Raw genomic sequence first — 20,621 nt, forward strand, 5'->3', positions numbered from 1 at the left:
ATTCCATGTTTCCCCATTCCAGCTCTCCCCACCCTTCATTCCAGCTGTGCTCACCTCTAATTCCTGCTCTGCTCAGCCCTATTCTATCTGTGCTCACCCCCTCATTCCAGCTGTGCTCATCCTGCCCCCCGTGCTCAGGAGCTGCCTCCCCATAGATCCGCATATTCCCTGCACGCCCACCCTCCTCAACTTCCTCCTTTTCACCCTTTTACGCAAATAACATAAATTAAAAATACAACATAATCATAATAACCAAGGAGAGATTAAATAACGCCCTGCCCCAGCCCCACGCCTGGGGTTTGGGGAGGTGGGTGCTGCCCTGGGGGTCCCGTGAGCCCCATCAGAATGCACCCAGCACATAGAGGGGGGTCGTGCCACCCCCCGTGGCCGCTCAGCGGGGCTGTGCCAGCAGCACCTCCAGCCAGCACGGACAGGAGGTGATGAACTGCCTCGAGTAACACGGCCCCCAACCCTTCCCAAAGCTGATACGGACGCTATGGGGGTCACAGGGCCCATCTCCATTCTGCCACCCCCCCGCCCCAATCCCTCCAGCTCTCTCATAGTCGAACACCTTCACCGAATACCCTGGCAGCACTTTGAGCACGGCGAGCCCGTGGGCTCCGGGTGGACCCAGGGTGGGTGAGCTGACAAAGATGGGATGCTCGCTTCGGTTGTACGCCCAGACGGCGCTCAGCTCCCGGCTCAGCAGCAGCCCTCTCCCAATCTTCCCCCGTGCGCGGCGCACGGCGCGGCTGCGGTGCGCGGCAGGCAGTTGGCCCAGGCAGAACCCACTGCCCCGTGGCAGCTCGCTGAAGACGTTCACCGACGCTTCGTGCACGGCGTAGAGGCGACCCACGCGTGTCCGGTGTTCCCAGTATGCCAGTTTGCACCAGCAGCCGTCCCGTGCGGAGCTCCGAGAGAGGCTGGTGTCTGCTGGGGACAGCGGGGAGGTCACAGAATCACGGAATGGTTTGGGTTGGAAGGGACCTCGAGGATCACGGAGCTCCGACCCCACAAAGCCACCAACCTCATTTCACAGCAGCCCAGGCTGCCCAGGGCCCCATCCAACCTGGCCCTGAACACCTCCAGGGATGGATGCCCATCCACAGCCTCTCTGGGCAGCTGTTCCAGCACCTCACCGCTCTCACAGCAAACAACTTCCCCCTGACACCCAGCTGAAATCTGCCCTCCCTCAATGCCAGCCATTTCCCTCGTCCTGCTCTCATCTCCCCTTCCCAAGAGCTGACTCCCCTCCTGTTTTTGGGCTCCCTTTAGTACTGCAGGCTGCAATGATTCACCCCGCAGCTTCTCTTCTCCATGCTGAACAAGCCCAGCTCCCTCAGCCTGTCTTTGCAGGGAGGTGCTGCAGCCCTGCTCATCTCTGTGGCTCCTCTGGCTCCTCTCCAACAGCTCTCTGTCTTTCTTGTCCTGGGACCCCCAGCCCTGGACGCAGTGCTGCAGATGGGGCCTCATGAGAGCAGAGCAGAGAGGGACAATCGCCTCCCTGTCCCTGCTGCCACCCCTCTGCTGCTGGAGCCCAGGATCCCATTTGCTTTCCCAGCTGTAATCACACCCTGCTGCCTCACGTTCAGCTTTCCATCCCTCAGGACCCCCAGGTCCTTCTCTGCAGGGCTGCTCTCCATGGCTGCTCCTTCCAGTCTGTATCAATGCCTGGGATTCCTTCAGCCCAAGAGCCAAACCTTGCACTCTGTTGTGTCGAACCTCGTTAGGCTCACCCAGGCCCACCTTTCAAGCCCGTTGAGGTCCCTCTGACTGGCAGGTCAGCATGGTGCTGCGTGGCCACACATGGCTACAACCAACCCTCTGCATACCGTGGTCCCAAGTGATGCATTGGGATGACAGCACACGGGGGATTGGTGTCCGTGGGTCACACATGCAGCACCCCATGCACCTCTGCAGCCAGGATACGCAGTGCCGGAATCAGTGCACTGCTGAGCACCGGCACGTAGGCCCAGGGCAGCCCCCTGGGGGCCACATTGTGTGCCAAGGGAGAGGGGGGGGGGGGTCCCTGGTGGTTGGGAAGGTGGAGCCCGGAGGCTTTGTGGCGTGCAGCCAGGCTGGAGCCGCGCCGCGTGCGTCAAGGCACATTGTGTGCGGCCCCGTGGGCAGCGCTTCCTCCGGCGGGGAGTCCGGAGCAGCCAAAAATAACAGGAGAGCTGAGTGCTGGGAGGGGGTGAGGGGCGGGGGGAGGAGGGAAGGGGGGTGGATCCTCCCAGTAGAAGCCCTCGTCCCACATCAGCTCCCAGTCCTGCACCTGGTTTTTTGGGTACCGCGTTTTCGCCCCTTACCGCGCCATTCCGCGTGGTTGCAGCTGAATTCCAGGAGTTGGGGAGGCTTGGGCTCAGCTGGCCAGGAGGGGCTGATGGACTTCGAGTAGGGGGGTGGAGGGGTCTCTGGGGTGAGGATAGGAAGCAGTGAGGAGTTGAGCACACGTCCCAGTTTCCTAAATGCCACCCCGTACCCTGATCCCATTCCCACCGGGGACCAAATGCTGGAGGGAGCCCAGGGATGAAATGTTGGAGGGACCCCAGGACCAGGGGCTGGAGGGACCCCAGGGGCTGCAGGGATCCCAGGGGCCAGGAGTTGGAGGGATCACAAGGACCAGAGGTTGAAGGGACCCGAGGGGCTGCAGGGACCCCAGGGATCAGGAATTGGAGGGATCACAAGGACCAGAGGTTGAAGGGACCTGAGGGGCTGCAGGGACCCCAGGAATCAGGGGTTGGAGAGATCACAAGAACCAGGGGTTGAAGGGACCCTAGGGGTTACAGAGAGCCCAGAAATCAGGGGCTGGAGGGACTACAGGGACCAGGGGTTGAAGGGACCACAAGGACGAGGGGCTATGGGGACCCCAAGGGGTTACAGGGACCCCACGTACAAGGGGTTGGAGGACATGGGGCTGGATGGACCCCAGAGCTGCAGGGACCCTGGGGATCGGCCACTGGGGACCCCCCAGATGGCAAGGAGGGCCGGGGGGAGGGGCACTCACCGGGCGCAGCCAGACGGCTGAAGTGATGGGGGTTGCAGCAGAGCGCGGCCGCATCCCCGCATCCCCCCCGACCCCCCGCGCTCTGGCAGTAGCAGAGATGCTTGAGCTCATGGGGCTGCCGCAGGTCGGGCCAGCGGAACAGGCGGCACAGCAGCACCTGGGGGGGCAGCGCCTGCTTGGCCCCCCGCGGCACCCAGACGCAGCCGGACTCCCAAGCACCGCGGCTCTCCACAGCCTGCAGCAGCAGCTCCAGTTCCTCGTCCTTCAGCTTCTTGAACAGGGCGTGCGCCGCGGGTTTCAGGGCACCGGGACCCTCCTCGGGGCCGGGGGTCGGGCAGCGCTGCCGCCACAGCCGCCTCAGCAGCGCGGCACGGCGAGAACGGAACATGGGGCAGAGGGGCCGAGCTGGAGATGGGGACACGGGTGTCACTCGATGCGCTGAGACACATCACACCGAGTCCCCCCTGCCGGCACCGGGGTGATGCCGCATCCCCATGGAGCTGCCCCATCCACCGCACGCTGCGCGCCCACCGCCGCCATCCCCCTAAGTCACGTTCTGACCCCCAATAGAAGCCCTGTGCGGAGCAGCGTCCCCGTCCCACATATATCCCCGTGCCACATATCCCCGTGCCACGTCCCCTGTGAGGGGTCCCGGGGATGGGGTCAGACTCACGGTGGGCGGCGGAGCTGCGTGCCAGGAGATGGGGTTGCGCGCAGGGCCGCGCTGTGGGGCGGCCCGGACCGCTCTGCCCACGGCTCGCCCAGTTCAGAGCTTTTTCCTGTGCCGGGATTCTCCCCTCCCCCGGACCTCCCCGTTCGGGGAATTCATTGATTCGTGTGTCCGGGCCTCGGGTTGAGCTGCGGATGGGGTCAGGACGCGGCGACAGTGGGGCGGGTGCGTGGGCTGTTGGGCTGTGGGGCAGGGGATGCCCACAGCGTTGCAGATTTGGCCCGGTGACCCCATGCTGGGGGGCAGTGAGGGGGCAGCGAGCAGCACAGCGTAACGACACATAACCCAACCCCGTGGGAAAAGGGAGCGGCGGGGTGTCCCACAAAGCCCCCACCCCCAACGTTGCGCGGGTTGCAGGGGTGACCTGAGCTCTCCAAATCAGGGGTCCCAGCTGCCCCCCCCCCCCCCCCCCCCCAAGCCATCTGAGCAGCCACCCCCCCCGCGGGTACAACGTGAGGGTGGGAACTCGTGCCATAACAAAGCCATAATGTAAACGGGACCCTTATCCCGTGCGGGGCCGCGCTTCCTGCTCCCGACTTCCCGGCGAGATAAGGGCGGCCGCGCCGGCGCCAGGCGTGCGCCATGGACGGGGCTTCCCTGCAGGGATGGAGCCTGCAGCCCCACAGAGGGGCCGGCACGGAGCACTTTGGGCACACAGAGACCCCCGCGATTGATCCCGAGGGTCGCGGTGCCCCGTTGTCCCATGAATTGGGCTGCAAGCCGGGTTCTGGGGTATGTTTTGCTCTGGCTGCTTCCCGGCGGCGGTGGTGGTGCCGGGCGGGCGCGTGGGGTTGGGGCAGGAAACGGCTTGGAAGTCTCTAAACAAGGGGCTGAGTCACAGCAGAGATAACCCAGGGGAGGGGGAAGCAGGGCTACGGCTCTCAACATCGTTCCATGGTCAACAATGGGGCTGGGGACCCCCGGGTGGGGATGGGTGTGGGGGGGAGGGGGGTCTGGGCACCGCAGGGCAGAGGCACAGCAGGTCGAAGTTCTGGGGGTACACGTGCCCAGGGTGGGGGGGATGCTCTCAGTCCTCGACACACGCAGTCGCTCACACACTGCTCAGGTTTATTGGGGTCGTGGTGCTGGGGGGGCTCAGGGTGGGCCGGGTCCTGGTGCTGGGGCTCCATCGGGTACAGGGCAGGCAGCGCAGAGCCATCGTGGGGCAACAGAGTCCTGGGGAGGGGAGAGAAGCACAGGAAGGGTGAGCACCCCCAGGGGTACCACGACCAGGGACCCCTCTACACCCCTCCTTCCCTAAGCAGCACCATTCGGACCCCCGCACCACCACCCACCCCCCCCCCCACACAGAGCTGGGTCCCACACACCCCCCAGAGCATCACAGCTGCACCATTACACCCTTCCCCCTTCCAGCACCACCAGATCCGGATCCCTCCCTCCCCACCCTCTCAACTTCTTGAACACAGCAGCCGGAACCCCGCACCCCCACCGCCACCCAGGACCACCGTGACCGGATTCCCCCCCCCCACTCACCAGCATCCCAAGAGTCCCACCGTGGGGAAGGGGCCGTGCCTTACTCCAACAGCTCCCGGATGCACCAACTGCACAGCAGGAGGTAAACGCACTCCCGCAGCACCCGCAGCACCCAGCGGCCGAGCCGCAGCCCCAGGGACGCGTCGCTGGGTGCCGGCAGTGCCACAGCCTGCGCCATCCGCTTGACGGTGCCCGGTGGCCGGGCTGTCGCGGTGCGTAGGAGACGCATGGCGACGGGATCTGAGCGGGGAGGGATCGGTACGGCCACGCGGAGCCCCGGGCAAGCGCTGGAAATTGCTCCATTCTCTGCGCTTCTAAAAGCCGCCACAATGAAGCGCACGTGGGGAGGGAGGGGGGGAGAGGCACCGCCGCCTGGGGTCACTTTTGTTCGGGCACGGCCGCTCTCATTCCTCCTGCCAGAGCCCCGCAGAGCACGAAGGGAGCGGCGCAGCCAAGCTCAGGCGAGATGCTGAGCACAGCAGGTTTATTTAGCGCTGTCCCCAGCAGCAGGGATGACACCTGCGGATGCCATCGGTGTCAGCGCGGCTCCCCAGGCTCTCACCGGCGGGACGTGCGCTCATCCTCTTCGTTTTCCAGCTCGTAGGCGGGTCTGTAGCTCTCTCGGCCCCTGGTGTCGGTGTAGAGTAGTGCTGGGTTCTTCATTGTGTTGGCCATGCTCCCCAGGGAGGTGTAGCTGTGAGGGGACAGCGTGGCTGTGGGAGGGGTGGAGGGCATCGCCCGATGCTCTGCATCTCCTCTGGCTGCTCCCCACACTCACCCCTTGTCGTAGAGGATGCAGTAGGGGACAAAGAGCTTGCGCAGGAACTCCCAGATGTCCCTGTATGTCCAGTCCTGTGGGCAGAATCAGGCAGGGATTGCAGCAGAGGTGGATGCAGAGGCTGCCCCTCGTCTCAGGGAAGGCAGTTGGCTCCAGCTCAGCACGCGTGGAGCCCAGCCAGCATCCACTGCCCTCTGCCCATGGCCCCAGAGCACATCCATCCCTCTCTGAACATGGCAAAAGCCATGGGTGGGCAGGAATGAGCCCCAACCACCTGCACCAGCTGCTGCTGGGGGGTCACAGCTGGGCAACAGGGCCCTGGAGAGAGGAGAACTGGGGAGAAAAGCCCCTGAAGATGAGGATTGACTCCAAACTCACTCCCAAACAAGCAGGAACAGCCCTGTCCCCATCCCAGATGGAAACAGCATACCAGCAGTGGGTTCACTCGCATGTACTGGGGCCAGTCGGGGTCTGTCATGCACATGGGGGTCAGGGTGCAGGAGTAGGGGTCGGTGCGCCGCGTGCCCATCAGGACGGCCTCCAGCTGTGGCTGCTGCTCCTTCAGGGTGAGCAGGGCATCCCGGATGGAGCCCTCCACCGTGCACAGCTGGATCTTGTACCTGGACGGCAGAACAGGCAGCTGGCATTGGGGTGGGCAGTGTCACTCGTGCCCAGCTGGCAGCCTGGCCCCCTCACTGGCCTGTACCTCTGCACGGTCGCCTGGATGAACTGCTCCATTTCAGGGAAGGGGGACACGATGCGGATGTAGAGCACCTTCAGCTTCTCCTGCCTCTCCGGGTACCGCCTGGGGAGAGACCCATCACAGACAGCCATCAGAGATACGAGGCAAGGCAGCCAGAGAGCCCTGAGCGGGCCCTGAGGAAACCCACTGCCCCACAGTACCTCTCCACGGCAGCATGGACGAGGTGCAGCAGGGCTGTGCAGTCCTTGCCCCCGTTGAAACCCACGCAGAGCTGGGCTAGGCTGTACCGATCCAAAGCCTCCTCAATAGTCCTCAGTGCTGCTGCCACCTTCTGTCCCAGAGCCAAGCCTGCTGGGAGGGGACAGTCGATGCCTGCTGGCACTGGTGCCTGCCCAAGGCCACGCTGCCATGGCTCAGCCCCAAGGCCCAGCTCCTTCCTGGAGTGCCTCACCCTGCGGGCTCATCTCGTCTCCAGACACAGCCCAGAGCTACTGCTGGCACCGCATCCTGAAGCCAAGAGCTTGTGTCCCTAAGGCACAACCATCCCCCTACCCAGCAAGGGGATGAGATCCAACCCCAAAGAGAACTCAATGCAAACTCCACACCCAGGCCGCTCTTGCCGCTGCCTCGGCCCCTCTGTGTCTGTCTGGGCTGCAGAGGAGCAGCATGAGGACCCCAGCTACAGCTGGAAGTCTGCAGCTGCTGTACCTGACTCAGCCAGGGCATAAACCTCAGTGGAAGCCCTTGAGACGCAGTCAGTCACCAACGGCACCACCACACCAGGCGGCAGCTTCTCCATCAGGAAGCGATGTGCCTCCTCCAGGTGCTGCTCCGACTCCGAGTCCAGCGTCAGCTTCACACGGTAATAATTGTTGGACCAGTCCGGGTAGGAACCCAAACTCACACGGCTCTGAAAGCTGGCGTTGGCCTGATCCAGCACGGGAGCAATCTGCACCTCATCAGCTGCCACGTAGATGGCACGGGAGTGGAAGCAGGTCTGCTCACTGCGGAAAAGATGGCTGAGGCCATCCAGGGCACGTTCCATCAGTGCTGGGATGCCTGGGAAGATGTAGACGTTGCGGACACTGACCAGAGGATACTTGAAGGCACTGCCTGTGAGTTGGTCCGTGCCATAGTTGAGGCGTGAGGATTCAGGGATGCGAGCCAGCTTCATCTCAGGGCACTGCATGTCCGTCTTGCCAAAGAACTTATGCACCAGGGCCACCAGCTCCGGGTGTGGGGTCACCCTCTCCCCAAAAGCTTTGGCCACGGCCTCGAAGGTGACGTCGTCGTGTGTGGGGCCGATGCCCCCCGAGGTCAGCACGAAGGTGAAGCGGGAGGCAAAGGCGGCCACTTCAGCAGCAATGGTGTCCACCTCGTCGGGCACCACGGAGACGCGGGCCACACGCACACCCAGGGCACGCAGCCGCCGGCACATGAAGAAGGAGTTCGTGTCCTGAGTGTGGCCCTAAGGGGAAGGGCAGTGGTGGTGAGCCCAGGCCTGAGCTGAGGCACGAGCCCGGGCCCAAACTCCAGGCCAGAGCCCAGGCCTGAAGACCAGGCCCCAACTCCAGGACAGAGCCCAGGCCTGAAGACCGGGCCTGAACTCCAGGACAGAGCCCAGGCCTGAAGACCGGGCCTGAACTCCAGGACAGAGTCCCAGATCCAAGCCCAGGCCAGACTGCAGGCCAGACCCCAGGCCCAACCTCCAGGCCTGAAGCCCAGCTCTGACCCCCGGGCCAGAGCCCAGGCCCGATCCTAGGCCTGAGACCAGGCCTGAACTCCAGGACAGAGCCCCAGATCCAAGCCCAGGCCAGACCCCAGGCCTGAAGCCCAGCCCTGACCCCCAGGCCAGACCCCAGGCCTGAAGCCCAGCCCTGACCCCCAGGCCAGACCCCAGGCCTGAAGCCCAGCCCTGACCCCCAGGCCAGACCCCAGGCCTGAAGCCCAGCCCTGACCCCCCAGGCCAGATCCCAGGCCAGACCCCCAGGCCAGAGCCCAGGCCGAACACTAGGCCTGAGACCAGGCCTGAACTCCAGGACAAACTCCAGGACAGACCCCAGGCCTGAAGCCCAGCCCTGACCCCGAGCCCCGACCCCCAAGCCAGACTGCAGGCCTGACCCCAGGCCCGGACCCCCGGCCGCAGCCCCCAGGCCCGGCCCTCAGCCGCAGGCCCCGCTCTCACCTTGAGGATCTCATCCCCGATAACGATGATCCCGGCGGTGGAGGCGGAGCTGTGTCCGGCCATGGCTCTACAGGCCGCGTTCCGCCGCCCGGTACCGAGCAGAGTCCCCAGAACCCGCAGCGCCGTTCGCATGGACCCCGCCGAACCGAACCGGCTCCGCCACGCCGCCGCCTCCCCGCGCTCCTATTGGTCGGGAGGAACGCGCGTCACGAGGCTATGCGAGCTCTGATTGGTTGAGAGCGGACAGGGCCACTGCGGGGGGCGGTCCTACCGCTCCCACCCCCCCATAGCGCCATGGACTCTCCCGATGCACGTGCGCTTCCCCTCCCCCCTCCCGCGTTCCCCGCCCCGTTACCCCGGAGTCTTCCCGCCCTATGAACCCTCCCAACAGCCTCTCTCCGGTCCCAGTGACCCCAGAACCACCCGGGGAAGGGCTGTTCCTGGGCACTGGGAGCTCCTCCTGCCTCCCAACACCCCCCAGAAGGCAGAACAGCAGCACACAGCAGCTCCCAAATATCCTTTTATTGAAGCTTTTGAGAACCCCCACCCCCACAGCGCGGTGCCTGGGGCTGAGCCGCTGCAGGTGTTCAGATGGCACTGAGTTCATGAGCATCTTGGGCACCCAGTGGCTCTGCCCCAACCGGGAAAGATCCCAGGAACAGAGGGTGCAAGAGAAGAGAAGGATGATGATGATGATGATGAAGGTGCTTTGTAGCCCAGGCAGCCGAGGGCTGCGTCCAGCCCAGGGAACGCTCACTTCTCTGGCTTCTTGGGCAGCGGCCGTCGGAAGAGGAGGATGTGTGGCTCTGTGGGGACGTAGCACAGCGTCAGGCCGGGCTGTGGGATGGGAGCTCGCATCCCATAGGGCAGCCATACGGGGCTCACCTGGCTCGTGGATCATGTAGTGCACCCAGCCCTGACTCTGCTGCACACCCAGGTTCCGCCACTCCGACTCGGACATCAGGTGGGTTTTGGGCACCAGCTTGGCGATGTCTTTGGGCAGCATCACATGCCTGTGGCCGGGGGGGCTGCTCAGCTGGTGGCACTGTCCCGGTGCAACCCCCTCCCCCCCAAACCCTCAGGCCCAGACCCAGTGCTTCCACCAACCCCCCCTTAGGCCCTGACCCGGTGCTCCCCCCCCAGGCCCAGACCGTTGTCCCTCCCCCCCCCACCCTTAACCCCTGACCCTGTGCTTCCCCCCCCCTTCCCCTCCACAACCCCCCTTGTGCCCAGACCTGGTGCCCCCCCCCTCCCCAGGCCCAGATCGTTGTTCCTCTCCCCCTCCTCCTTAGACCCAGACCCGTTGCCTCCCCCCCCTCCCCTCCCCGGTCCAGATCCGGTATTCCCCCCCCCCCCACTGGGCCCAAACCTGGTGCCCCCCCCACCCCCCCCCTCAGGCCCAGACCCAGACCCAGTGCAGCCCCTCCCCCTCCCATTCCCCCTCCCCACTCCCCCATCCCAACCGGCCCTTCCATACTGATACCCCCCCCCTCCGTTTCCTGTTGCCGGAAGGACGCCATTACCGGGACCCCCCCCCCCACAAACAGCCGTTACCCTCCTGCCCCCCCCCCCATCAGACAACGGTTACCGCTCCCCCCCCGCTCCTTCTCACCGGTACTCGAACTCCTCGTCGTCATACTTGTCGGAGTAGTAGATCTGCTTGTGCGCCATGCCGCCCGCGGTCCGCCCCTTTCCCGGCAGCCCCCGCCGCGCCCCTCTCCTCAGCTCCCGGCGGCCGTTGGTTTTCCCCCCCGCCCCCCTCCCCCCAACGGTGCTTTCAAACGCCGCCGCCCCGCGCGCTCATTGGTCCGCTCCGCGAAGGCGGGACGAGCGATTCGGAAGCTGATTGGTCGACTGTCGAGCGGGTACGCCCCTTCCGCTCAGGGTCGGGCGCCGCCTTCCGGTGGCCCGCCGGTTCGCGCGTCACGTGACGGGGGCGCGGTGAGGCCGCGGTGGAGGGGCGTGGGCCGGAAGTGAGTGGCGGCGTGGCGGGGGGAGGGCGCTCGGTGCGGGGCGCTGCGGCCGCCGGGACCGGAGGAGACCGGCGCGTAGACCCATGGTGCCCCGGTGAGCGTGCGGGTCGTCCCAGGACGGGTTGGGCCTCGTGCGGTGCTGCGGTGCGGCCTGCACGGCCTGCGGGAGCGGCCCGGGCCTTGAGGGGCTGCCGGTGGTTCCGTAGGCCCCGGGCTCGGCGGGGCGGGCCGGGCTTTGAGGTGCTGCGGAGCTTCCGGGGCTGCTGGGCTGAACCCGCCCCGCTCGTTGCCACGCACGGTTGGATGACGGGAGTCACCGAACGGGGAAACGGCGGCGTCGGGCTGCTCGTTACCGGGGCAGAGCGGGGCTGGACGCTGCCGGTGGTTTTTGGGGAATCGCTGATCGTTTCTGTGCTGCTCGGGGGGTCCCGGAGCTCCCGGTGCCATCGTGGGGGTGTGTGTGAGGTCTGTCTGTCGGTTTGTCACCGCTGCCGGTTCCCGGGGCTGGCAGCAACCGGGGAGCTCAGAATGGTGACGGACCGACCCCGATTGGAGCAGAGCACCGGCTGTGCTCGTGTGCAACCTCCCCTGAAGGGACACAAAGGGACAGGTAACCACGACAGAGCTGGCTGAGGTGGAAGCGCCCCATTCCAAGACCTTTGTCCTCACCCAGCAGCATTGCTGTGTCCGTGTGTCCGTCCGTCCTGGGCTGTTCCCAGATCTCCAGGTCACTGGGTGTCCCTCACGGGCTGAGGAAACGTGGTCCCACTCCTTCCTGTGGGATTAAAGCTGTGCAAAGGGCAGATTTCTCAGTGCTTTGCCCGCTCTGGAGCTCTGCACGGTTCAGATCAGGCAGTGCCACCACAAAGATCGAGAAACAAGCAGCTCTACAACCACACCACGGCCTTATTGGAGGATGGGGAGAGCCCAAAGCAGCACCCTTGGGCCTCAGGGGTGCTGAGGAGGCCGTGCTGAGGTCAGGTTGTGGCCCTGCTGGCGCTGCAGCCTCACCATGAGGCCCTGTGCTGCCCTGTGCCTCTCCAGCCTGGCTGTTTTATGGCCGTGCACCATCGCCGTTCAAACCCAGCCCCTTCTCCTCCTGCTGGCTTCTGGCACGGGGTTGTTCTCCTTTCCCTGCCTCTAACCTCGGCCCCAGAGTCCAAAGGGCCTCGTCATTTCTGCACTTCTTCTGCAGTGAGTGACCTGCAACTGTTGGCTGCCTGGCCCTGCCCAGGACGGGGCTGCGCCTGCCAAACGGCCCCTCTTATCTCACTGCCCCCCGGGCTAATCCCATTAGCGCCCGCCTGGGCTCCGGTGCTGGCTTTGCAGGCCCCAGATAAGAACATATGATTGCTGCAAGGAAGTAAATCGTGTTTGTTGTCCTGTTCTGCTTGGCTGACCCGGCCCCGAATGGCTCCGTGGTGAGGGTGGGAGCGGCGCAGGGCTGGCTGGGGAGGGCAGGGGCTCTCATTGTGCTCCTGCTTTGCTCGCTGTGTTTTCCTTTCACCGCTGCCCTTCTCCCAGAGCTTCCTGCCACTCCTGGCTCTGTTCACGTCTGCCCTTCCGTGGCCCCTTTCCACCGTTCCTTCCTAACACCAGGATCCGTTTCACACGCTCTTGTGGCCGCATCCTGGCTCCTCCCTGGGGACTTTGTGTGTCCTTTTGCAGAAGGTGCCAGCCTGAGGGGTGGTGTGGGCAGGAGCAGGGCACTCCTCCATGTCTGAGCACCTCTTCTCCCTCTACTTTTGTGCCCTCTATTTTTGGGTCCTGACAGCTACGGGGCAGAGATCGACACCAGAGCTTATTTCAGGTCACAGAGTGACTGTAAACAAGGTCCTTTTGCTTCAGGGCACTGCCAACAGGTGGCTGCCAACACCATTTGCCTGCAGGCAAGATCTGAGCAGAGCCAACCCTGTCCCCATCTTGTCCCCATGCTCCTAGAGCCTCCCAGCACCATCCTTCCCATGACAGGGCCATCGAGGAGGAAGTTTCCCCGGGTATCTCTGCCCCCATCTGCCTGCGGTCAGTGAGAAGCAGGGTTCTCACTGCAGTGAGAAGCAGCTCTGCCTGCAGCAGGGCTGGCTAACTCACTGTTTGTCCCTGAACCGCAGGTCGGGCTGCCAGACCAGAGGGGCTGAATGTTTGTTCCCTGCCCTCCGCCGGCGATGGAGTACGTGGTAAGGCTGGCCAGCGCTCGGGACTTCGGTGGAAGGGCTAGGTGGCTTTGGTGGCGGATCCTGCCTCCCCTCCCCCTTCACCACCAGGGCCCAGCCTCAATTCCAGACCTCCTCCACTGTTTTTTTCCCCTGCCCCTATTCCAAGGAGGCTGCTGGGAAGTTCAGAGAGGTTGCACACAAACGCCGTGTGACGTTGTTGTGGCGTTTAGGGGAAAATCCAGCTCTTGGCTGGCTCTTGGCCTTTCTCTTTGCTCTCCCTGCCGTGCTGCAGGAGGACAGGGCACGGGAAGGGCTCCATCTGCCCATGTTGGGATGCGAGGGTCTCCTGCCCTCTGCATGCTGACAAGCTGTGTACGTGTGGCAGCGTGCGCCTCGCCGTGATTTCTTGCCAAACCACTCGTGTGTTCCAGCTCTCTGACTCAGCTCCTGCTTTGTGTTTCCTGGGAGGATGTCAGGGCTGCTAGCAGAGCCCGGGGAAATGCAAGATCCTCCAGAGCAAGGCGGTGGGCACAGCTTTCAGTTTGCTGTGCTGCATCCCCTTTCTGCTCCTCATCCCCTGGGCTGTGCACAGAGGTCACCCAGAAGCACGCAGTGTCCCTCTGTCCTGAACATAAGCAGGATCTGGTTGAGCCTTGGCTTCCAGTCGTGAGGAGCTGCTCTGCTGCAGGGCTGGGAGCGTGTTGCCAGCCGGTCTGGCGAGAGGAAGGGCTGCTGGGTGCTGCTCAGGGGCTGCAGGACCCGATTCCATGGGGCTGCGCACGTCTCGGTTTGCCTTCGGTGCTCTGTGGCCCCTGGGTAGGGGGCTGTGATTCCTGGGGTGGACTTTGAGGCTGTGGCAGTTGGGTCTGGGATTGGTGAGCTGCCTCGTTCCCAGCCGACGCTGGTGGGGATGTGAGTGTGCTGTCTGGCCTCAGCCTCGATGCCGGAGGTTCTGATAAAATCAGGAGTTATTCTGTTTTGTAGAAACAGAGCTCTGTGAGAAGCAGGCACAGCTTGGGGCACTGTGTGTGCCGGGAATTGCTGCTCCCTGCCCTGCTGCCTGTCTGGGCTGGGTCAAAAAGACCCTTTGCCCCTTTTTCAGCTCCCCCCAGCTCTTCTCAGGCAGAAAACAGCCCCTGTTTGCAGATACCTACAGCCTTTATGCAGTGTGTACTGTGCCAGGTGGGACCCCAGCCCCACATCTGCAAGCCAGTCAGGTCCTTGGGGGCAAACATCACTGCCTTGAGCCTCCCTAACGCCGCCCAGCAGAGCAGGGTTGGCGGGTCCCTGCTTCCTGGCTCCCCGGCCCCAGGCTTCCTGCCTTTCTTCAGAGCCATCTTGCTACAGGCCATGGGAAGGTCATGGCACTGAGCGGCCGCGGGGCCCCCGGGGGGGACGGAGCGCTTCGTGGGACGGCTCCTGCAGCACCGAGGTGGGGGCTGATGGGCTGTGGGATCCGCTGGCATCGGAGCCCCACACCGTGTGGGATCCCAGCTATTCCAGGCTATTCCCTGCCTTTATTTCCCTGTCTCTGGGGCTGCGTGCCAACGTTTGGGAAGCAGGACGGGAGGTTCCACTCCTGTGCTGGGGCTGAGCGGGGTGAGTTCTTCCCTTGGGCTGGGTTTCTCTGGTTTCAGCTCGGTGTAGGGTTCTGTGGGAGCGCCCTGGCCCACATAGCAGGCGCCTGGTGTGGGTCAGAGGGGCCCGGAGACCCACACAGAATCATGAAACAGCTTGGGTTGGAAGGGGCCTTAAAGACCGTCTTATTCCAACCCCAAGGGGCTGGAGGGGGATTTCTGAGCTCCCCCATTGGCATGCTGGTTTGCGTCAGGTGGGGAGGAAGGGGGAGAGGGCAGACTTGCCCCAGTGCCCACCACCAGAAAACGGGGCTTTTGCCCAGCTGTGGAAACGGGTAAGATTTGCCCTGGCGCCAGCGGCACGCTCTGGCTTTTCCCCAGCTCCCGCTAGCTCCGCCTGTGACCTTGATTTTTCTGCTCCAGATCCTCGCTGGGTCCCCACCCCTCCCTCCGAGCCCCTCCTGTGCTGCCTCCCCATCCCCGCAGAGCAGAACAGAGCCGGCTCCTCCGCCTGTGAGTCAGCACAGCCCTTCCGATCAGCGGCAGCCCCTTCTCTCCTCCGGGAGGAGCCGGGATGCGGGAAGCAGCAGCAGCCATTGGCGGCTCCCAGCGGCTCCGTGCCGCAGCCCCGCGCTGAGCCCGGCTTCTGCCTCGCTGCGCCCACCTGTATCCTCCTCCTGGCTGTCTTCCTCCTCCTCTGCCAGCCTGGAGCTGAGCTGGACGTCCCTGCATCCCGAGGCTTGCTGGCATCGCGTTCCCCCCGGCTTCAGGCGTCGCTCCCCCCGGTGATCCCGGAGAGCCAACAGCAGCTGCCCGCTGCCGGCACGTGGCTCGCGTAGCGCCGGCCGCCACAGAAGGACCTTGTTTGCTCCTGGACCGTGCTCTGAGCAGGGCTGGGCTGGGCTCGGATGTGCTCTGTGGCTGCCTTGTCTCAGGGCTTTAAATATTCATGCTTTTGATTTCCTCTGAGCTGCTGGCAACCGCTTGCGAGCACAGGGGCCAGAGCGAGCCGGCAGGGGCGGAGGGGCAGCGGTTTGGGACTCGTCTGTGGGGCACAGGGAGCTGTGCTGAGCCCCTGCTGAAGACAATGGGATTCGTCGTGGGTCCGGTTCAGGAGCAGCGTGGGGCAGTGGGGCTTGAGGACCTCCCAGCTGTGTGCTGAGCCCCCTCACCGACTGCTCCGTGCGGCCCCAGGGTGTAACCACAGCCTCGCTTCCTCCCCGCCGCACCGGGAGCAGGGGTTGCTCTCCATCTGTCCGGATTGCTGACGCTGGTTGCTATCGATCGGCTGTGACGGCGTGGAGCTGGGCAGCCCCTGCTGCGTGTTCTCCTCGTGAGCCATGCGGGGCTGGTGGGCACTTGGCACAGAGCTCGGCCTCGGCCGGTGCCTGGGGGAGGATTCCAGGAGGCTGTAGGCACTCAGACGCTCCGTGGGGTTGCTGTGAGGGGTGGGCATGCGCCAGCCCTTCTCGCCTCTCTCCACGATGGATCTCCTGCAGAAGAGCAAATACAGCCACCTGAGGAACGAGTCTGTCTCCTCCCTGGAGGAGGCGGTGGGAGCCTTGGGGACCCCGGCTTCCCCGGTGGAGTCCCTCGCAGGCACGCGGTCTCTGCCTGGCTCCCTGTCATCCTCCTCCCTCAGCCCCATGCTGCCTCTCGGGGAGCTCTCATCCGAGTCGGAGGACAGCCCCACCACCCTCTGCTCCTTCTTCCCCAAAATGGCCAACCTGAAGCTCTCGAACCCTGCCAACCTGCTCAGCCTGCGGGGCTCATCGGCTGGCAACCTCAAAGATGCCGGGAGCTCGGGGCAGCCCGTCCTGACCGGGACGCTCACACCGGCACCGGGGGGAACATCCAGCCCAGACTCAGTGGGACCTGTCACTGTCTGTTCCCAGGATATGAACAAGCTGAGCTGTGCGAAGAGGACGCGGGTGGAAGGCGGCCAGCTGGGTGGTGATGAATGGACCCGCCACGGCAGCTTTGTCAATAAGCCCACGCGTGGCTGGCTGCACCCAGATGACAAGGTCATGGGTCCTGGGGTCTCCTACCACGTCAGGGTGAGTGCTGGGGCATCTCTGAGGGGTGGCAGTGGGCTTTGGGGGGGCTCAGTTGTGCTTGTTGCGGGTGGAGATGAACACCACAGCGTGGGCTTTGTGGGGACCTGTCCTTTCCTTGCTTGTGGGCTGCATGGGGAGGTGGGGGAGTAAAACTGAGCCAAGCCCAGTGCTGACCCTGCTCTCCTCCACAGTACATGGGCTGTGTAGAAGTCCTTCAGTCCATGAGGGCTTTGGATTTCAACACAAGGACTCAGGTCACCAGGTGAGCCCCAGGGCTGTGTTGGGGACTTGGGGCTGCTGGGGTGGGTGCGGAGGTGGAACCAGGCTGTCTGCAGCCATGGAGGAAGCTGCCTGGAGATCGATGAGCCTGTCAATGAGCTTGGTCAGGCAGGAAGCACTCCTGCAGCTGCATCAAATATTAACAGCTCGCTCTTCCCCTGTCCCTGCCGGGTCTGGGAGTCAGCCTGCACTGCCCGAGGGCTTCCCTTTTGTTTCTCGCTTAACCCTGTCCCTTCTGCACTGGTCCCCGTGTCCTTTGCCCAGCAGTGCCCCATAAACATGGCAATGATAGCAGAGCTTTGTCCCTGTGCTGGTGCAGGAGGGGACAACGGGGACCCTCAGCTGACACCTTGCTTTGCTCCCTGCAGGGAGGCCATTGGCCTGGTGTGTGAGGCCGTGCCTGGTGCCAAGGGAGCCGTGAGGAGGAGGAAGGTGAGGCTGGGCCTGGGGAGCTGCTGGTGGGAGCATTTTGGTGTTCTGAGGGCTGAATCTCAACCCATTCAGCAGTGCCTGGGGGCTCTGATTGCTCCTGTGGCTCAGCTGGAGTGGTGGTGGAGATGAGTTGCCCAGTGCTGCTATTTTCCCCCAGCCCTGCGGCCGCTCTCTGAACTCCATCCTGGGCAAGAGCAACCTGAAGTTCGCCGGCATGCCCATCACCCTGACCATCTCCACCAGCAGCCTCAACCTCATGGCCTCTGACTGCAAGCAGGTGAAAGCAGGGAGCTGCTGGGGGCTGCATTGCTGACTTCAAACGAGCAGGGATCTGTGCATCCCCTCCAGGCCCTGCTGGGGTTGTTCCCATCCTCCTTGGGGATGTGTGGGTGCATGTGTTTCCTGCTGAGTGCTCATCTCCTGGTCCAGAATGTCCCACCCCACCCATTCCTGGTGGCAAAGGGATCAGAGCAATGCCCTGAATGCCTTGTGGGATCTGTCCCTCTAGATCTTGAGACCCAAGTTCCCTGACTTTGGAGGTCTCTTAGTTTTGAGCCAGGTCTCAGTAGCTCTGCTGGTGTCTCAGCTCTTCTTCTGGTTGCCCATGGCTCATAGCCAGGGCTTCTGAAGCTTGTAATCCCCATACTGGGCCAGTCCCAGGGAAAATGTGCCAGGCTGGGCACTGAGGAGCTGCACCTAACAGTGCTTCTGTCTTGCAGATCATTGCCAACCATCACATGCAGTCCATCTCCTTTGCTTCTGGGGGCGACCCGGTGAGTACAGAGGTTCCCCATCTGCACATCCTACCCAGTGCTGGGGATCAGAGCCTCTCCTGCCTTCTCCCCAAAGTCTCAGGCACTGTGCTCGCCAGCAGCCCTGGCTCACCACCACCCTCTCCCACAGGACACAGCTGAGTACGTTGCCTACGTTGCCAAAGATCCCGTCAACCAGAGAGGTGAGGCTGCTGCTGAGGCTGGAATTGCAAGAGCACCGTTTTGGGGAAGATTTGGTGCAGCACAGTGGTGCAGAGAGGGAACTGGGCCCCTGCAGGGAATCTCTGGGGTGCACAGGCTGGGATCAGGGGGTGCAGGATTTAACTCTGAGGTTCCCTGCTCTCATCTCGCTGTTCCATTCCCAGCCTGCCATATCCTGGAGTGCCCTGAGGGCTTGGCCCAGGATGTGATCAGCACAATTGGGCAAGCCTTTGAGCTGCGCTTCAAGCAGTACCTGAAGAACCCCCCAAAGCTGGTGACACCCCACGACAGGTAAGGGAAGGGAGAAACGGGGGTGCTCAAGGTCTCTTGGTGCTGGAAAGGGTCGCAGCCCCGGTTGTTGTCAGCTGTTCAGCTGTGCTGTGCCCTCCCAGGATGGCAGGGTTTGATGGCTCAGCCTGGGATGAGGAAGAGGAGGAGCCTGCCCCCGATCACCAGTACTACAACGACTTTCCTGGCAAGGAGCCCCCTATCGGGGGGGTCGTGGACATGCGGCTGCGGGATGGGGCTGCGCAGACCCCCAATCACCTGGGGGCCACGCTGGTAAGGCACTGAGCACATTTCTGCAGGGGGCTGCTGGGGAGGTTCTGCTATACAGGGGAGATGCAAGGACCCCGATGGGGCTGTGGGCTGCACAAAATCCATGCCACGCTTCTGTCCAGCACCTCTGGCAGCCTAGATTGGGGACTGGGGAGGGCTGACAGTGCAGCATGATCCATTGGGCTGACCATGTGCCTCTCTGCAGCCTGTTGGCCAGACGTCTGGTGGGGAATTTGACCCCCGGAAGCAGCACGGTCCCACTCAAGGTAATGTGATGGATGTGGTTGTCCCCATATGCTTTCCTGGTCCCAAACTGCTCCAGCAGTAGGTGCTGGTGCCGGAGCACTGCTGACCACAGCTCTCTTTGCAGCAGGAAGAGAGAAATACCCACCTGCAGCGGGTGCGTCCGGCCGCACGGACCTGTTTGATGACCCATCTTATGTGAACGTGCAGAACGTGGACAAGACACGCCAAGCAGCAGCTGCAGGCAGCCCTGCAACAGCCAACGGCAGTGCCCAGCGAGACCTCTTTGACATGAGTGAGTGGGACAGCAGCTGTGATCATTCCCAGGTTGTGCAGTCTGTCCTGGATGCGTGGGCTAAGTGATGGACCCCCTCCCCTTCTCCTGCAGAGCCATTTGAAGATGCCCTGCGTGCCCCCCAGTCTGTGCCCGCGACCGTTCCGCCTGCCCAGGTTGTGGCTTCCATGGAGGAGCAGCTGAGGAGGGAGCCGTGGTACCACAGGAAGATGAACCGCAAGGAGGCTGAGAAACTGCTGAAGGTGAACGGAGATTTCCTGGTGAGGGAGAGCACCACCACCCCCGGGCAGTACGTGCTGACCGGCCTGCAGGGTGGGCAGCCCAAGCATCTGCTGCTCGTTGATCCAGAAGGAGTGGTGAGTCCCTGTAACCCCAAAGCTTGGGGGTCAAACGTTTCCCCACCGCTATAAGAACCACAACCCCACCTTGGAGACACCTTTTGGGCTGGCTTAGGGGATGGAGGAGGCCTGGTAGAGCATGGAGGGAACTCCTGGGGATATCAGCAGTCTTCTGAATTCCCTATCCCTCCAGGTCCGGACAAAAGATCACCGTTTTGAGAGCGTCAGTCACCTCATCAGCTACCATATGGACAATCACCTGCCCATCATCTCAGCTGGCAGCGAGATGTGCCTGCAGCAGCCGGTGGAGAGGAGACTGTGAGCTCCTGGGGGCCTCGGTGCGCTCCCCCCCAGCCCTGCTTCCCACCCTGGGGAGCACTTGGACTTAGCCGGGGCTGAGCGTGGACTGCCTTGGGGATGGGCCTCACCCTCCCACCACCACACGAAGCTGGCGGCCCTGGGGTGCGGGCAGCGTGGTGTGAGCTGCCTGCAGGGCCGGGGGCTGGTGGTGCCAAAGCCCCCTCCTCTCCTCCCAGCTCCAGCCTTCGCACAGCTGCTCCGCTCGTACCAAATCCCAGCCCCATACGGTGTCACCACTGGGGCACGAGTCCGGGGCCGGGCCCTACTCCAGCCTGGTTGGAACTGGGGGTGGCCGAGCTTCATCCTGTGAGCAGCACCAGCCCCAGGGGGGGCTCACCCAGGGCTGGGCCCTGCGCTCTGCTCCCCAAGCACAAGGCCCGGCCGGCCGCGCACCGAATGTACCCGATCACTTTATGTGTAACTGTGCCTTGACCCCGCAGGTCCCACACATATATGCAATGCAGCCGGGCAGGGGGCGAGGG

The 20,621-nt window shown here is 63.7% G+C and overlaps 4 protein-coding genes across 18 annotated transcripts; 1 reads left to right on the forward strand and 3 right to left on the reverse strand.

Annotated features, from left to right (window-relative positions):
* Positions 1–391: 391 nt before the first annotated feature.
* Positions 392–4,084, reverse strand: LOC116237328 (SMAD family member 6-like). Of its 2 annotated transcripts, XM_031606430.2 has the most exons (4): positions 3,681–4,084; positions 3,008–3,412; positions 2,310–2,414; positions 392–933 (listed from the first exon to the last, which is right to left on the reverse strand). In XM_031606430.2, exons 2-4 carry the CDS (start codon positions 3,393–3,395, stop codon positions 392–394), a joined length of 1,035 nt encoding a protein of 344 aa, XP_031462290.1. In that variant the 5' UTR covers positions 3,396–3,412; positions 3,681–4,084. The 2 variants fall into 2 exon arrangements, with proteins under 2 accessions (XP_031462290.1, XP_031462292.1); XM_031606432.2 differs by lacking the exon at positions 3,681–4,084 and having other exon boundaries at positions 392–930.
* Positions 4,085–4,165: 81 nt separating this feature from the next.
* Positions 4,166–9,086, reverse strand: FLAD1 (flavin adenine dinucleotide synthetase 1). 5 transcript variants are annotated; one of them, XM_090127058.1, is made up of 8 exons: positions 7,803–7,979; positions 7,421–7,716; positions 6,913–7,063; positions 6,716–6,814; positions 6,440–6,629; positions 6,010–6,083; positions 5,794–5,925; positions 4,166–4,913 (listed from the first exon to the last, which is right to left on the reverse strand). In XM_090127058.1, exons 1-8 carry the CDS (start codon positions 7,844–7,846, stop codon positions 4,619–4,621), a joined length of 1,281 nt encoding a protein of 426 aa, XP_089983184.1. In that variant the 5' UTR covers positions 7,847–7,979; the 3' UTR covers positions 4,166–4,618. The 5 variants fall into 5 exon arrangements, with proteins under 5 accessions (XP_089983184.1, XP_089983181.1, XP_089983182.1 ...); XM_090127055.1 differs by adding an exon at positions 8,898–9,086 and having other exon boundaries at positions 4,172–4,913; positions 7,421–8,180; XM_090127056.1 differs by adding an exon at positions 8,898–9,086 and having other exon boundaries at positions 4,175–4,913; positions 6,913–7,060; positions 7,421–8,180.
* Positions 5,299–20,591, forward strand: SHC1 (SHC adaptor protein 1). Of its 10 annotated transcripts, none has more exons than XM_090127049.1 (14): positions 10,856–10,964; positions 12,982–13,047; positions 16,499–16,660; positions 16,852–16,922; positions 17,308–17,371; positions 17,529–17,648; positions 18,091–18,144; positions 18,275–18,326; positions 18,510–18,636; positions 18,738–18,906; positions 19,109–19,169; positions 19,277–19,441; positions 19,535–19,797; positions 19,973–20,591. In XM_090127049.1, the coding sequence occupies exons 2-14, from the start codon at positions 13,009–13,011 to the stop codon at positions 20,099–20,101; spliced, it is 1,476 nt and encodes a 491-aa protein (XP_089983175.1). In that variant the 5' UTR covers positions 10,856–10,964; positions 12,982–13,008; the 3' UTR covers positions 20,102–20,591. The 10 variants fall into 10 exon arrangements, with proteins under 10 accessions (XP_089983180.1, XP_089983179.1, XP_089983176.1 ...); XM_090127047.1 differs by having other exon boundaries at positions 10,857–10,964; positions 19,274–19,441; XM_090127048.1 differs by lacking the exon at positions 10,856–10,964 and adding an exon at positions 11,023–12,291 and having other exon boundaries at positions 19,274–19,441.
* On the reverse strand, positions 9,405–10,664 carry CKS1B (CDC28 protein kinase regulatory subunit 1B). The gene is made up of 3 exons (XM_031606448.2): positions 10,510–10,664; positions 9,783–9,910; positions 9,405–9,703 (listed from the first exon to the last, which is right to left on the reverse strand). Exons 1-3 carry the CDS (start codon positions 10,566–10,568, stop codon positions 9,651–9,653), a joined length of 240 nt encoding a protein of 79 aa, XP_031462308.1. The 5' UTR covers positions 10,569–10,664; the 3' UTR covers positions 9,405–9,650.
* Positions 20,592–20,621: the final 30 nt, after the last annotated feature.

This window comes from Phasianus colchicus, chromosome 30 (assembly GCF_987193195.1).
Source record: "Phasianus colchicus chromosome 30, bPhaCol1.hap1.1, whole genome shotgun sequence".
Classification (NCBI taxonomy): Eukaryota; Metazoa; Chordata; class Aves; order Galliformes; family Phasianidae; genus Phasianus; species Phasianus colchicus.